The following is a 17,736-nucleotide window of genomic DNA, read 5'->3' as shown; positions in this document are numbered from 1 at the left end:
ACACCTCTCTCCACGTCCAGGGCTCCTTCCCCTCCACAGCACCTGCGATTCACTTCTCTACCAAATCATGTCTCTGCATTTCTTACCTTCCATGATGTGGCCTCTTCTTTCTCTCTAGTTGTGCAGTTTGATCTGTCAATCCTCAGATCTATTTGAGTATTCAGAATGATTTGATATTTATCTAGCTGAGTTCAAGGGACTAACCAAGCCTAGGGTCCTCCCACTACTCCACCGTCTTCATTTCTCCTTGGCATGGTATCTATATTAACTCACTTAATTCACACAACATCCTTATAAGATAGGCACTATTATTTTCCCCATTTGTGACAGAATTTGTTTTTGCTTCCCTATACTTTTCCTTCTTTTCCTTTACTAAGAGACCCTAATTTTCAACTGAAGACATTGTTGCTATAAGACTATATTTCCTTGCCTCTTTGGTCTCTAGGGGTTGGGGGGTGACTATGTGACTAGGTTCAAATCAATGAGAAGGAAGTGGAAATGCACATTTGGAGAAGTCTTCTTAAAAGTTGAAGGTAGGTGGGATGGTGCCCTTCTTCTTTTATGCTTCCTGGATCAAGAAAGTCACATCTGGAAGTGAAGACGAGATCTGTACTGTAGAGATGACCACAGTGAGCTTGAAGGAGCCTGACATACCAGTCTTGGATTGCTTGTGTCTGAATATATTTTATGTAAGAAAGAAAAAAAAAATCCTATCTTGTTCAAGTTATTTCTCCCCCTTATATGGAGCCAAATTTAATCCTAACTCATATGCCATTTTGGAAATGGGAAACCTGGTGCACTGAAGTTGAGTATCTTGCCTGTGTTACAAAATTAATAAGAGGCAGAGACTTTTAACTCACACATTCTTACTCCAGAGCCCACATTACCCCTACAGTACATTGTCTCTTGCTATACAACCATAGGAAATGGGTTTGATGTAAGGAAGTAACTTAACAAAAGTGTGTTCTCTTGACTAGTATTCATTGTTGGTTGCCATGGGAACAGGGCATTCTGTTCACAAGGTGGTCCTCTTCAACTGAGGCAATTCTGAAAAGGGCTGATAGCTAAAGGCTCTCTGTTGGCAGCACTCCCAGCAGTTAGGGGAATAAGTCCTTCATGCCTGAAAGGGGATCCGGGTTGTGCATCATAGCATCCACCTCTCATGCATAACATCATACCCCCTCCTGTGCCTGTGGACAAATTACTAATTGATCATAGCATTCTTCCTCACTTAGCTCAGATACACTTTGTCAATTTTTTTATTTTTAGTACAGTAATTCAGGCATTGTTATTAACTGACTGGAGTTAGCACATAGCCTGTGGCCTTTTCCCCTTGCTATCCAAAACCTGGTTGATTTATGAATATAAAGGCCTGAACCCCTCCGACTCAGGACAACTCTGAAGGGCTGCAAAAGTTTAGAGCTCTATTGGCATTGGCTGAAGCTTTCACTGAGACTGCATAGCATTCCAACTCTCCCTCTGCCAATACCGTTTTCATCCTATTATGTTTTCTATTATGAATCTCCATCTCAGAGCCTGTTTCCTGGGGAAAACAACCTGAAACACAATGTCTTTATTCACTTATTAACTGTTCTTTTTTTTTTTTAATTTTTTTTCAACGTTTTTATTTATTTTTGGGACAGAGAGAGACAGAGCATGAACGGGGGAGGGGCAGAGAGCGAGGGAGACACAGAATCGGAAACAGGCTCCAGGCTCTGAGCCATCAGCCCAGAGCCTGATGCGGGGCTCGAACTCATGGACCGCGAGATCGTGACCTGGCTGAAGACGGACGCTTAACCGACTGCGCCACCCAGGCGCCCCTAACTGTTCTTAATTGGAAGGAAGATAATACATCTCAAGAAAAAGGAAACTCAGTTGTATTTGTTTGAGTCAACATTTTTTTTTCTGTTTCTTGTTTTCAGACTGACTACTGGCCATAGGAGAGCGTTTTATGCTGGGCCAATCATAATACCTTATCTCCCTGGCCACAGTGATGGGTATAAGTTGTGTGTAATGATCAGGCTTGGACAACCAGAATCCTTCCTTCATCATTTTTGTACTGAAAGCTAGAAGACAGACTTCCCTTGCTTTTCAGATCATGGAACTAGCAGGATGTGACCCTGGAGATGTTGGGGCCATATTTCTTGTCTGCAAAGAAAAGCACCATCTGAAGAAATAAAGAATAAAGCCAAGCAGGGGGGAGAAACAAAAAGACTGAATTACGGAAGCATTGAGTTCCCTATAGGTACCCCAGTTCCTGTTGCTCTTTCAATATTACCATGGACTATTCCAGTATGCTTCTAAAATATATATAACTCTTTGCTTTAACCAGTTTTGGTTGTTGTTTTTTTCCCATTTGCAATGGAAAGAACTTGCCTAACATATTTGTCTATTTTGTATTTCTATGAGCTGCCACCTTCTCTAATCTAGTCCTACCCAAAGTCATAAATATTGAGGAACAATGAGGTACCTGGCTGGCTCAGTTGGTAGAGCATGTGACTCTTGATCTTGGGGTTGTGAGGTTGAGCCCCACGTTGGGTGTAGAGATTGCTTAAAAGTAAAATCTTTAAAAGATATATTGAGGAATAAGCTATGAGATAATCCACTCCTCTGCTCAATTGCAGCATATAAAATTTTTTGAGTCAACATAAACTGAAGACATATGCCAAATAGTGTTCTGAGCTCAAAAAGGGTCTCGATTGCACAAGAGAAATAAATGACATGATTGTTGCCCTTAAAGAAAACTCAATTTAAACACAAAATTCCTGTTATTCAACCTTACTTGCCACTTTATAATAGATGCTTACCCTGAAAATAAATCTTAAAACATTATTTCTCTGTGATTATACTGCCTTTTCAGCTATATGAACATATTTATGTCTACACATTATAACCTAAAAGGTATTCCAAAAGATAGAAACTGGTGTTTGAAAAATAATTTTATTTTACAGCAGTTTTAGAAATATAGAAAAATAGTGAAAATATTAAAGAACTCTCACATACCTCACATCCAATCTCCCCCATTATTAACACCCTATATGAGCATGGTACATCTATAACAATCAATTAATGCATTATTATTAACTAAAGTTCATATTTTATTCAAATTTCCTTCATCTTCCCCTAATGTCCTTTTTCTGTTCTAGGATCCTATCCAGGATACCACATTACATTTAGTAGTTATGTCTCCTCATGCTTCTTTTGCCTGTGAAAGTTTCTCAGACTTTCCTTGTTTTTGATGACCTTGACACTTTGTAGGATTACTGGTCCAGTTGAGGCAATTGGAATTTGTGTGATATTTTTTCTAACGATTAGACTAGAATTAAGAGTTTTGGGGAGGAAAACCACAGAGTGGTGCTCCCATCACATCATATCAAGGATACATACTAATAACATGACTTATCAATGTTGTTGCTAACCTTGATCACCTGGCTTAAGGAATTGACTTTTACTTCCATTTGTTTAATGCCTAATCCAGAACCATCTATAGGAAAGTGCTTATACACTGTCATGATGATATGTGGATTTGGTTCCTTTAGTAGGGAGAATAGCTTGAAGAGGTAACCATCAAAATGGAATAAAAAATTTGTTTCCCTGGGGGCAGAGTCGAAATAGGGTTGGTTTTTAAGATCAGCCCTGCCACTTGCCAGACATATCACTTTAAGCACATTACTTCTGCATGTGTAAAATGGAATAATGGACTAAGAAACAAATAGTTCTTTTAAGCATCTATTTAAAAAATGTATGTGAATGTGTTTTGTACAATATTAAATTTTTATATGTCAGAATCCCATATAAAAATGAAAACATTTTTGCAAGAGTAATATCTTAAGCAGTTAATACTATTTTATAGTTAATTTTCAACTGCTGGCTACACAAAGCAAGGCCATTATGAAGTTGAGGAAAAGGATACATGGGAAGGGTCATTATAGTCAATGATCTTCTATTTTTGCTTTGCTCCCTTTTGCCAAAGTCTGCTTGTCATTTGAGAGTGAAGGGGATTTATGTGATCTCATGAAGCTGGAGCAAAGAATTCAAGTTTGATGTGAACTAAAGATTAATCATTTTGGCATTACTTGTTTTTATGTAACTATGAGAGAGAAATCATCACTCTTAAAGGTGCAATAATTCTTCCAGGCTACTAACTTCTAGGCAAGTTTCTTCATTTTTGAAACGGACAGGATGCATAGGATAATTATTCAAAGATGACAAGTCTTTTTGCCCTGATTTGAATTTTTTTTTTCAACGTTTATTTATTTTTGGGACAGAGAGAGACAGAGCATGAACGGGGGAGGGGCAGAGAGAGAGGGAGACACAGAATCGGAAACAGGCTCCAGGCTCCGAGCCATCAGCCCAGAGCCTGACGCGGGGCTCGAACTCACGGACCGCGAGATCGTGACCTGGCTGAAGTCGGACGTTTTAACCGACTGCGCCACCCAGGCGCCCCCTTTTTGCCCTGATTTGAATGAAAATACCAGTTTTTTTCATTCTTGAGATTCTATTCTTATGGAAGTTCTTGAAACTGAAGTTTGAAAAATAAAGCAACTCCATCTTCTCCTTAAACAGCCAATAACTTAAAAAATTTTTTTAATGCCACGACAAAGGAAATCTGCAGAAAAAACAAAAGAGGTGGGGCTTTTTCTTCCTCACGGTGATTAATGCTGAACGTATAGCAACGGTTAGCCTGGTATAATGCAAAGAGCAATAAAGTTAAGGGAACAGTGATCTGGCTCCAAGTCTAACAAGTCCCAAACAAGATAAGGGACTTTGAGAAAGTTTCTGGAACAGTTTTTTGTATTAGATTCTTCATCTGTATAACTGTGTTGTTGAGAAGATAACATGAGACTAGGCATGCAAAAATAATTTGTAAAAGAGCTATTTCTAATTCAGAGTGTGCTGTCAGTAATAGCATTAGTTATCATTCATTGAGGTAGCTTCTGGACTTTCTATTTGGAAGCCTGTCTCAAAGCAAAAGCAGCAGTAAGTTTAAGAACTCACACATTCTTAAGTTCTTCCCTTCCGTGCAAGGAGTAACCTTGGAAACCTGGCTGGCACCACCCCGTTCAGTTATAAAGCTTAGTTTTTCTTGATTTGTCTTTGTAATATTGGGAGCACCACTATTTTATGGTATTTGTTGTTTACTCTCCACATCGTCAGCACAGACGAGAAAATCTATCTACTGAAGCAAGTACAGAGCCCTTCTAGTCGCCCTTTCTGCCGCATCTCACCGACTGTTATCCCTACAAAGCGGTCGCAACCGCAGATGTCCTCAAAGACGAAAACTCGCACGAGAGTCAGGGTAGGGTAGGCACTCCCTGGACCTTGGGTCAAGGGAATCAGGGTAAAAGATTGAAGAGATTCGAATTCAGGTACAAGAGCTAACACAAAGCGCCAAAATTAACACAACACTCTTCCCAACAGAGATAACACTCGCGAGATAAGACTGCAAAGGGCGAGAGAAACTCACTTTCTCGCGAGAAGAGGGGGCGTCGGCGGAAACTAGGCAATGGCCCCCTAAGCGACCCGGACCCAGCCAATGGGCGGGGCCAGAGTTAAATCCGCCCCCTTCCGGCACCTTTCCCCGCCCCCCAGCCCTGAGGTGTTGGGTCCCGGGTGCAGGCGGCTGGGTTCTCCTGGTTCTACCCGGATTGTGCAGGGTCGTTTTCAAAGCTTTGGGAACACGCTTTGGCCTGATTTGAGGAGGGGGGGGCGGGGAGGGGCCTGCGGCTTGCGGCCCCGCCCCCTTCTCCGGCTCTCAGGCAGGCAGATTGGCCCGCCTCCTCCTTCGGCCGGCCCTGGGGCCGCGTCCCCCAGGCAACTCAGCTACTGAGGCCTGAGATTCTGGCCGCAGGTGTCCGCGGCGAGGCCCCAGGGCACAGCCTAGTTCGACCCCATGGTGGGTTTCGGGGCTAACCGGCGGGCCGGCCGCCTGCCCTCCTTCGTGTTGGTGGTGCTGCTGGTGGTGATCGCGGTCCTCGCCTTCAACTACTGGAGTATCTCCTCCCGCCACGTCCTGCTTCAGGAGGAGGTGGCGGAGCTGCAGGGCCAGGTCCAGCGCACCGAGGTGGCCCGTGGGCGCCTGGAGAAGCGCAATTCGGACCTCCTGCTCTTGGTGGACTCGCACAAGAAACAGATCGACCAGAAGGAGGCCGACTACGGCCGCCTCAGCAGCCGGCTGCAGGCCAGGGAGGGCCTGGGGAAAAGATGCGAGGATGACAAGGTAAGGACGAGCCCTCTCCTCTCAGTCCTCCTACTTTCCTTTAACCCGGCGTAGGGGCATTAGCCTACCGCGGCTGCTTTATGCCTTCCGGGATTGCAGCCTTGGAGGCTCCCCTTACCGCCAGTAACCCTTTTTCTATCAGACTTTTCCCGGTTTATCACTGCCACGTTCTCCAGTCGCTACCAGGCGAAACTGGCCACAAGTTCTGGTTCTCAAATGTGGCCTGTGTGTGGATACCGCCTGTTCTCCAAGCTCAGCTGCTGAGCTGGCAGTAGCAGTCATCTGGCCTATGTGGCTGCCTTAGGTTTACAGATACACAAATCTGGAGACTGCCAGGTTTGGTGTAGGTATTGTTGCCTTATCCTTATTCCGTGCACACTGATCAATATTAATTTCTTCGTTTAAAGAATGGGCCTCCTCAGACTCCTGTACCTATGTATATTTTAAGCAGTATGATTTTTATTAACCTCTGTAGGTGGATATATTAAGTAGTTGAAGAATCAGATGCTACAGCCTTTTTTTTTTTTTTTTTTTTTGTGATCAAAACGTTATGATAAATGGGCCCTGGAGCCGTATATGAGCCACACTTGTGACTTTGGCATAGTTAATGCAAAATTATGTACTCAATTTGAATTGTTGATGAAATTAGCCAAAAAGGAAGAATCTATAATAATGTTACAAGCAACAGAATCTCGTGTCAGTGTCCTTGCTATTCTTGAAAGAAATAAAAATGAAAATTTCCATGCTTAAGTAGCGCTTAGGGTTGGTGTTTTATGCAGATGGAATGCCATACAAAGTTTAAATTTAAAAAGTTTAAAGCTGTACTGTAACCAGACCTGCTACTAGTCTTTTTTCTCACCAGCATATTGGAGTTATATTATTATTTTTTATGTTAAATGTTTGGTTTTTTTGAGAGAGAGAGAGAGAGAGAGAGAGAGTGTGTGTGTGCCTGTGTCCCCGCGCGCCCACGAATGAGCAGGGGAGAGGCAGAAAGAGAGAGACAGACAGAGAATCCCAAGTAGGCTCCGCACTGTCAGCACAGAGCTGGTCGCGGGGCTCGAACTCAGGAACCATGAGATCATGACCTGAGCTGACATCAAGAGTCCAACGCTCAACTCACTGAGCCACCCAGGCGCCCCTGAAGTTACATTATAAATTTATGTATAATTTATACATTATAAATATATAAATTTATGACTTACGCCACTTCTGTTGGTATAGCAGAGTTGTGGAAATTTATGGGTGGGCTAAGTAGATGCCTTTTTTTTTTCTAGACCCTTCTTTGGTAATCTTCACATTGTTTTCTGGGTGTTCCTAAGCTTTTATTTTGTATATAAAAATCATTTATAGTAAGTCATTATAAATTAAAATCCCATGAGCTCCCAACTTCCCTATTGTCACTTGCCTACACCTTCTTATTACATGCAGATTGGGGCCCTTAGTTAATTGCAGCTCTGTAACCCTCTGCTTTCCCCCACAACAGACATCCTCTGACAGGAGCAACAGATCAGCAAATTTATACCCTTGCTATATACACTGAACTCTAAAGACTGAAAAATTCTCTTGAGTGGAGTAGGAAGAAATCTATGAAATTTTTGAGTATTAAAAGAAGGTCTTCAGATTTGGCTAGGCATTGCTATTCAAATTCTCTCCAAGCTGAGAGGAAAGATGTCTTTTCTAGTCATTTATACTCTGGATTCCATTTCTTCCATCTACTGATCTGTTATTATGTTTCTTTCAGTATGGTTTCACTTTTACCTTCAACCAGGTGCATGTGACCCCATTCTAAATTTTTTTTTTATTGCTCTATATGCTCCCTTCTCCCAACCAACCAATTTCTTTTTTTACTTTCACTGCTAAACTAGAGTTATTGGTGGTCTCTAAATGCTTCATCTACTTCTTTTATCATTTCCATCCTAACCTTTTATATTCTGCCTGTCATCCTTCTTTTCTCCCCCTTTCTGAAGCTATTATTCTCCTAAAGGTCACAAGTGACAGTTTTCCTAGTCCAATCGAAACACTTTTTATTCTCAATTTATTTAATATCTCAGTAGTTTAGTTTTGTTGATTGTCTCTTTAGAAACCATCTCCTTTCTTGCTTCTATAATATTGAATTATCCATATTTGCTTCCTACCTTCTTCACTGTATTCTTTATTGGATTTGTTTGTTTGTTTGTTTGTTTGCCTCCAGCCCCCTAATAATGGATTGTATTCTTGGGCCTTTGCCTTTGCCCCCCTTAGAGTAGTGTTTCTCAAAATGGTGTTAAACAGAATACTTTCCTAGGAATTGTTTATAAGTGGTCAGGATTAAAAAAGGAAAGAGCTTTTTTTAAGATAAATGTTAAATACTGTAAGTAGAGGGGGCGCCTGAAGGGCTCAGTTGGTTAAGTGTCCTCCTGTTGATTTCAGTTCAGGTCATGATCTCATGGTTCAAGTCAGAGCTGACAGTGAGGAGTCTGCTTGGGATTCTCTCTCCCTGTTTCTCTCCTCCTCCTCTGCACTCGCTCGCTCTCTCTCAAAATAAATAAATAAACCTAAAGCACTGTAAATACTATAAGTAGAATATACTCTTCTTAGAGTTCATAATGCCTGCTGGTGTATAAAGGCTCTGAGAAATCTGTTGGTTAATAAGGCTGTTTAATTTTGTTTCACCTAGTCTCTCAGTTTATTTGATCACAGATTACTATTTTCATGGCCTACTTGTTATCATGGTACAGAAGAATCCAGCAAAGCATTGAGAAATGTTGCCCTAGGTATCTTAACTACTTCTGTTTAGTTAATTTTATGCAACTGGCTCGCAAATCTAAATCTCTTACTTGTGTGTCAGTTTCATATTTTGAGCTAGCGATAGCATCTTTGTTGGAGTGTGTATGCATGTTTATTCTTTGAGCTGCTATCAGAAAGGGTCATGTTGGTCTAGATGAGCTGTAGATGAAATTTATCTGTTAGAGGTCTTTTGTTTATTGCCTCTACTCCCTTGATATCTGGGGAAGTATATGGTATCTTAAAAAAACATTTCAAGCTTTGAAGACTGCAGATACAGCTTAGAAATCTAATTCAGTTTCTAGCTGTGATGTTGGGCAAGTTATTTAACTACTTTGGATTCATTTCCTCATCTGTAAGATGGAGAGCTTAGTACTTACCTAGGTATTATACAGATCTGAGATCACATGTATGTAGAAGTATCAAACTTGACATGTTACAAATCAGATTGTAGAAAAAACAAAGCCTGAAACTTTCTTATTTTCTATAACAGATCTAAAATTCCCTCTGGGTGGTGATAGTGTTGGAGGAAGAAGTAAATTGGACAATGAAAAGTGTGTCTTCTATTTTAAAACAGATTTGTTCATTTAATGTATTCTCTTGAGTAAAGGCTCTGCCTTTCAGGGTTTTTACCTATAGACACTGGTGGTGGCCTGCTCAGTATCCATTCACACCCCCCTTCATTTTTGCAGACCAGCCCTATTTTGTTTGGTATATATACTTGCCTTTGTGATTCAGGAGTAAGTCCTGATTGATCTAAAGTGATTATGGTAATTTCATTATTCTTCCTACTGATTAATTTAGGAAGGAGCTTATGATGTGTGGCTGGTGAGTTGTGAGGGGAAGTTTCCTAATTCCTTAAAAGAATCGCACTTGCATCTCTATGGTATTCTTACCCCAAATCTAAAATCCTTAGTCTAATCACAAGAAAGCATCAGACAGACTCATACTGAGAGACAGTCTAGAAAATATCTGACAAGAATCCTTCAAGAGTCTCACTTGAAGAGGTGGTCTTTTCTGCTGCCAGATGTTGTGCCTTCTGCATGTGATACCTGAAATGGAGACAACCAGAGTGCCAGGAGAGTTAGCTAGAGAATGAATGAGGCACTGAACATTATGGAGTAGAATGTTGCAATAGAATATTGGTACTTGTTATGTGAGATACAAAATGTTTCCTTATTGTTTCAGTCAAGTTGAGATTTCCTTAATTGCATCCTAAGGTGTCCTGTTAACATTCTCATTGTCAGGGTAGTGTCTGAGGGGTGGGTTAAGTTTCATATGTTCCCAAGGCAATGTGGGTAGTGACCTCAGATCTGCATATTTTGGTGGTCTTCAGTGGTCTTTATCTTATCAATAGTGTCTTTATCAAAGTATCAACAGTGGTGTTTAGATGCCTGACACTAGGTACTTTTACTCTTTTTTGGAGATCATGATCCTATGGAGGCATCACCCCCTGTATACTCCCCTCTTCCCAATAGATGTTCCACACCAAAAGTTCTTTTGCCCTGCTGAGATGCCTTAGGTATGATGTGTGGATAGGGAGTGTTGGCAAGGTAGTCCCTTGCTCAGGCTTTCCTCCTCCTCCTCTTCTTCTTCTTCTTCTTCTTCTTTTTTAATTTTTTTAAACATTTATTTATTTTTGAGAGAGAGAGACAGAATGTGAGCAGGGGAGGAGCAGAGAGAGAGAGAGGGACACAGATCTGAAGCAGGCTCCAGGCTCTGAGCTGTCAGCACAGAGCCTGATGTGGGGCTCGAACTCACGAACCGTGAGATCATGACCTGAGCCGAAGTCGGATGCTCAACCGACTGAGCCACCCAGGCGCCCCTCTTCTTCTTTTTTTAATAAACATTTATTTTAGAACAATTTTAGATACATGGAATTATTGCAAGAGGGTTCCCATATACCCCACACCTAGTATTTCCTGTTATTAGCATCTTACATTGCTATGGTACATTTGTCATAATTAATGAACCCCTTTTGATACATTGTTATTAACTACAGTCTATACTTTATTCCAGTTTCCTCATTTTTTCCCTTATGTCTTTTTTCTGTTCCAGGATCCCATCCAGAGTACCACATTACGTTTAGTCATTATGTGTCTGTAGGTTCCTTTTGGTTCTGACAGTTTATTCTTGATGACTTTGACAGTTTTAAGAATTACTGGTCAGATATTTCTCAACTGGGACTTGTCTGATGCTTTTCTCAGGATTAGATTGGGATTGTGGTTTTTATGGTTTTGGGGAAGAAGACCACAGAGGTAAAGTGTAATTCTTAATTACATCATATTAATGGTATATCTCTCAAAATGACTTATCACTGTTGATGTTAACCTTGATCACCTGGCTTGATCTGTTTGTCAGGTTTCTCTGCCTGTTTGTCAGGTTTCTCTACTGTAAAGTACCATAAAATTAGTCTTTTTTTCTCCTTTTCCATACTGTACTCTTTGGAAGGAAGTTGCTATGTGCAGCCCGCACTTAGTGGGGAATTATACTCTACCTCCTTAAGGTCAGAGTATCTACATAAATCATTTGGAATTCTTCTGTGTGGACCTTTGTCTCTTTTCCTTCATTTATTAATTTATTCAATCATTTATTTATATTAGTATGGACTCATGGATATTTATTTTATACTTTAAGTTATAATCCAATGCCATTGTATTTATTCTTTTGCTGAAATTGTTATAATTTTTACCACTGGGAGTTCTTTGAGTTGCCTTCTGTATCCCTTTTGACATAATACCCATCACTGTGACATGCTCCCTACTTGCTTTCTGGCACTACAAGATGCTTCCAGGTCATCTTATATATTTCCTGCCCCAGTCCTAGAATCAGCAATTTCTCCAAGGAGTCTTTGTTCCTTTTATTGGAAAAGAGTGTTAGAGACTAAGATCTAGGTGCTAGGTGTGCTCACTGCTACTGTCAGGCTAGCTTTGGAAATCTAGGAATCCCTGCTCCAAAGGAATTAGAAAGGTGATGTTGGACTTCTTCCAATTTATTATACTATCCTGCCATTTTCAACCTGTTAGAATACAGAAATAACTTAAGGGAGCTTAAGTTGTCCAGTGAAGTAAGAAGCAAGCTCTACTTCTCTGGGATTCCCCCATATTTTATCTTATTTTTTGCCTTCTCCTAAAGGAGTCCCCCCTAGAGGGTTGTATTAGTTTGCTAGGACTCCCATATACAATGCTACAGACTGGATTGGTAAAAACAACAGAAATTTATGTTCTCACAGTTCTGGAGTCTGAAAGTCCAAGGTTGAAGTACAACAGATTGGTTTCGTCTGGGCCCTCTCTCCTTGGCTTACAGATGGCTGCCTCTTGCTGTTTTGTTATTACATGTTTGTTCCCCTTTGCACACGAGTCCCTGGCATCTCTTCCTCTGCTTAGAAGGACACCAGTCACAGTGGGTTTAGGGCCCCACCCTAATGACCTCATGTTAACTTAATCACCTCTTTAAAGACCTTATTTCCAAATAGGTTACATTCTGAGGTTCTGGGATTTGAGGCTTCAATATATGGATTTGGGCGGAATCTGTGACACGCACAATGCCTTTTTTTCCTCTTTGTGTCAGAAAGGGCCTTCCTTCTCCTTCCTGTGTGTAAGAGCATTTTTCTGATCTGAACTTGAATTCTTCCAATGTATAATTTACATTAAAGCTGTATGGTCCACATGAGCCAAGTCAAGTTCTTGATAATTAAAAGGAGTCATTATAATGTAGAAACAGACCTCCCCCAAATTGTTGCATTATTACAAATGCAAAATAAAAAGTCAGTTTTGAGGTTTGAAGCAGAATAATAAATAGTCTCTTTTCCCTTTAACAACCACAATCTTCCCTGAGGCAGTATATACCTTTGTTTAAATAGGGAAAAGGTAATGTGCCAGAAAGGAGGATGAGAAACATATTACTTTTTTTTCCTCCAAAAAATATCCTTAGCATGTGTGTGTGTGTGTGTGTGTGTGTGTGTGTATACAACGCTCAGACACATATGAAATGTGTATATGTAAAACCTTGGCACAGTGGATGTCTATTACTGTGGACTCGACTCTTGGCACTGCCATTTAGTATGTGTATAACCTTGGGCAAATGACTTAATTTCTCTCTGTCTCACTTTGCTCATCTGTAAAATGAGGACAATAATAGTTACCTCTCATTCTTAAAAGTTTAAATGAATAAATCATTAACATGCTCAGAATAATGCCTACTATATAGTAGAAAGAAAGAGAGACAGAAAGAAAAAGAAAGAAATGTTTAGTAAGTGTTATATTAGCCACTATTATTCCATATCTACTTCCTTATTCCACAGCTACATCCTGCCTTCTCTCCAGGATGAAGAGAGTTCCTGCCCAACATCCTGTCCCACCTCCAGCCTACCTGCCTCACCCTTTGGTCCTGGTTGTTTGACTTTTTCTCCTACCCCATTTCCTGGTCCATTTTTAGTTAGGCTTAGTTCACTCCTCCCATATTTTCCTTAACAGGCTCCCTGGAGGCCTGCCTGTTCCTCTGTGATTTAAGGATCAGCCTTCTACAGTTCTTCTAACATGCTGCACCTGGTAATTCCTGCCTTTGCCTCTGTTTCACCAGTCATAATCTGCCAAATTCTAGCTGTAATTTAATTGCTACTTCAAATTATTCATAAACCATACAAATTCATACTTCCTCTCCAAACTATATTCCTTTTATACTTTCTTGATCATGCAACCATTATTGAGAATGAAGTTAGGAAAAAAAAAAAAAAAAGACGGAGGTTAGAAATTTTGGTGTCGTCTTTTATTCCTAGCATCTCATATTCAGTGATTCAACATACATAGGAGTTCCTTGATCAAATTGAGCTAAAAAACATCACTCTGGTAGCAGAATAGAGAATTGATTGAAAAGGAAGCAGCAGTAGCTTCCTAACTAGTCTCCTTGCCTAGGTCTCTATTTCTTTCATTCTGTTCTCTCCCTTAAGCAAATCTGATCTTCCTCAAACCTTACTTTCAGAGGGCTTATATCACTGCATTAATTATGATGTCTAACCTTTAATGTCTTCCATGAAGTGGCTTTAACTACCTTGTCTCCCTACTATCTCCTGACTCAAAGTGTGATACAGACATGTTGTTTTGCTTACTTTTGTCTTCCCACCTGCCTTTCTGTGTCATGTTAATTCCTGTTTTTTGTACTTTTGTTCCTTTTCTTAGTCTCTTACCTCTTTTCTGTGTATGTATTCTATCATCTTTTGCCCAGCTTTTGATCTGTGTCCGAGACTTCTGACCCAGGGCATGCTTTTCCTTCCTTATACACTCTTTACACTTACTGACTGAGCCACACTATTTATTTTGTTTTTCATTTTCACTAGTAGTTTCTTGTATGTTAACGTTGTCTTCTCAACAAAATTTTAAGTTCCTTGAGGAAGGAGCAGATTAAAACTTTTTTCCTGTGGGCTCTTTATTTTTTTCAATGCTTATTTATTTTTGAGAGAGACAGAGTGCAAGTGGGGGAGGGGCAGATAGAGAGGGAGACACAGAATCCAAAGCAGGCTCCAGGCTGCAAGCTGTCAGCAAGAGCCTGGGTGCGGGGCTCAAACCCATGAACTATGAGATCATGACCTGAGTTGAAGTTAGACGCTTAACCAACTGAGCCACCCAGGTGCCCTCCTGTGGGTTCTTAATAGTCCATAGTGCTGATACATAGTGTTATGGGTTACTGGATTAGTGTGGACCCTAATCCAATGTCTTGTATCCTTATAAGAGGGCATTTGGACATGGTTACACAAAGACACACAGGAAAGACGGTCATGAATTGATGGAGGCCTTGACTGAAGTGATAAATCTATAATCCTTGAATGACAAGGATTGCTAGCAATCACTAGAAGCTAAGAAAAAGGAAAGAAAGGATCTTTCCCTAGAATCTTCAAAGAGAAAGTGTGGCCCTCTTAATTTTAGACTTCTAGCCTCCAGAATTATGAGGAAATAAATTTCATTTGTTTTAAGTTTTAAGTGCCACTGAGTTTGTGGTGCTTTGTTATGACAGCACTAGGAAGAAACTAATACAAGCGTCAATAAAAACTCCAGCAGACTTTTTGTTATTGAAACTGACAAGCTGATTCTAAAATGTATCTGAAGGGGCGCCTGGGTGGCTCAGTTGGTTGGGCATCCGACTTCAGCTCAGGCCATGATCTCGTGGTCTGTGGGTTCGAGCCCCACGTCGGGCTCTGTGCTGACAGCTCAGAGCCTGGAGCCTGTTTCAGATTCTGTGTCTCCTTCTTTCTCTGACCCTCCCCTGTTCATGCTCTCTGTCTCAAAAATAAATAAATGTTAAAAAAAAATTTTTTTTAAATAAAATGTATCTGAAAATGCAAACAACATAGAATAGCCAAAGCAGTTTACAAAAAAAAAAAAAAAAAAGAACAAAGTTGGAATGGGGAAACAAAAGAACAATAACTGCCACCTTACAACATATACAAAATTAACTTGAATCACAGACCTAAATGTAAAAGGTGAAACTATGAATCTTTTAGAAGTTAACACAAGAGAAAATATTTGTGACTTAGGATAGGAATGGATTTTTGAGGGCACAAAAAGCATGAACGTAAGGAAAAATACTGGTAAATCAGACCATCAAAATTAAAAACTCAAAAAGCACTATTTTTTAAAAGAAAAAAAGCAAGACACAGATTGGAAGACATATTCACAGTATACTTAACAGACAGAAAAATTATTTAAGAATGTATAAAAACTTCCTAAATCTCCATAAAAAGAAGATAACCCATGGGGAAAATGGGTGAAGAAGAGTGGGAGGTACACTTCTGGTTATGGAATGAATAAGTCAAAGGGATTAAAAAGTACAGTATAGGGAATATAGTCAATGGTAGTGTTATATAGCATTGTTTGGTGACAGATGGTAGCTATACCTGTCATGAACACAGCATAATTGTCCTGATCATTATGTTATATACTCAAAACTAATGTAACATTATGTGTCAATTATATTTCAATAATAAATAAATAAATAAATAAATAAATAAATAAATAAATAAGACAACCCAATTTTTAAAAATGAGCAAAAGATTTGAATGGATTTTTCATCAAAGAAGACTGGTGATGGCAAATAAGCATATGAAAAGGTGCTCAATGTCATTAGTCACCAAGAAAATGCAAATTAAAGCCACAGTGGGGCATTACTCTATACCCATTAAAATGGCCTACACTTTTTTAAAAGTTTATTTATTTATTTTGAGAGAGAGAGTGCGCACGTGAGGGGCATAGAGAGAGGGAGAGAGAGAATCCCAAACAAGCTCCTCACTATCAGTGCAGAGCCTGATGTGGGGCTCAAACTCATGAACTGTGAGATCATGACCTTAGCCGAAATCAAGAATCAGATGCTTAACCGACTAAGCCACCCAAGCACCCCTAAAATGACCTACATTAAAAAGACTTACAGTCTTTTCTCAAGGATGGTGCCAAAGGTGATGAAGGAAGCCCTGCCTCTTCCAAAGCTGAACCCAAAGCAAAGGCTTTGAAGGCCAAGATAGCAGTGCTGAAAGGCGTCCATAGTCACACGCAAAAAAGATCTGCACATCATCTACATTCAGTGGCCCAAGACCTTGCATCTCCAAAGACAGCTGAAATATCCTTGAAAGAGAGCCCCCAGGAGAAACAAGCTGACCACTATGCCATCATCAAGTTCCCCCTGACTACCAAGTCAGCCATGAAGAAAATAGAAAGCAACAACATACTTGTGTTCATTGTGGATGTCAAGGCCAACAAGCACCAGATCAGACAGGCTGTGAAGAAGCTCTGTGACATTGATGTGGCCAAGGTCAACACTCTGATAATCAGGCCCGATGGAGAAAAGAAGGCATATGTTCAACTGGCTCCTGACTATAAAGGTTTGGATGTTGCCAACAAAATTGGGATCATCTAAATTGAGTCCAGCTGGCTAAATCTAAATATAACCTTTTTCACCATAAAAAAAAAAAAAAAAGTAAAAAAGACTTACAATACTAAGTATTAGTGTGGATGTAGAACAACTACAATTCTCATCTGCTGGTGGGAGTATAAAAGTGTACAACCACTTTGGAAAACTGCTTAGCAGTTTCTTATAAAGTTAATTATATACTTACCATATGACCCAGCCCATTCCACTCCTAGATATTTACCCAAGAGAAATAAAAACATATGACCACACAACAAAAAAATTATGCACAAACATCCACAATAGCTATATTAACAAAAGCCTTAAACTAGAAAAACCCAAATGTCAATCAGCAGGTGAATGGATGAACAAAATGTGATAAATCTGGAGAGTAAAATATTACTCAGCAATAAAAAGGAATGAATTACTGATACACTCAACAATATAGATGAATCCCCAAACCATTATGCTGAAAGAAGCCCAACATAGAACAGTACATACTTATGATTCCATTTATATAAGTATTGTAGAAAAAGGAAACTAATCTATAGTGATAGAAAACAGAACAGTTGTCACCTGAGGTCAGAGGTGGAGGAATGGATGACAAAGGAATGAAAGGAAACTTTGAGGGGGTGGTAAAAATGTTTTCTATCTTGATTGTAGTAGTGGTTACACAGTTGTATAAAGCTGTCACCTGTCATCAAATTATATGCTTTATATAGATGCAATCTGTGGTATGTAAATTATAGGGCAGTGAAGTTGTTTAAAGATAATTAAAACATGTCGTGGAGATGACTGGGTGGCTCAGTTGTGAGCATCCAATTCTTCATTTCGGCTCAGGCTGTGATCCCAGGATCATG

General features: G+C 40.0%; 1 protein-coding gene and 1 pseudogene across 3 annotated transcripts in view; both read left to right on the top strand.

Moving 5' to 3' along the window:
* Positions 1–5,696: 5,696 nt before the first annotated feature.
* The window catches only part of GOLM2 (golgi membrane protein 2), a 105,915-nt gene continuing 93,875 nt past the window's right edge, over positions 5,697–17,736 (top strand). For all 3 annotated transcript variants that reach the window (XM_047075173.1, XM_047075172.1, XM_047075171.1), the window contains exon 1: positions 5,697–6,220. In XM_047075173.1, coding sequence (XP_046931129.1) covers positions 5,894–6,220 — 327 coding nt within the window. In that variant the 5' untranslated portion in view covers positions 5,697–5,893. The remainder of the gene's footprint in view (positions 6,221–17,736) is intronic.
* On the top strand, positions 16,346–16,987 carry LOC124508640 (60S ribosomal protein L23a-like; annotated as a pseudogene).

This window comes from Lynx rufus, unplaced genomic scaffold, assembly GCF_022079265.1.
Source record: "Lynx rufus isolate CCGP_SWC_20201006 ecotype Redwood Valley unplaced genomic scaffold, mLynRuf1.p SCAF_13, whole genome shotgun sequence".
Lineage (NCBI taxonomy): Eukaryota > Metazoa > Chordata > Mammalia > Carnivora > Felidae > Lynx > Lynx rufus.
This window is presented reverse-complemented; position numbering and strand designations above follow the sequence as displayed.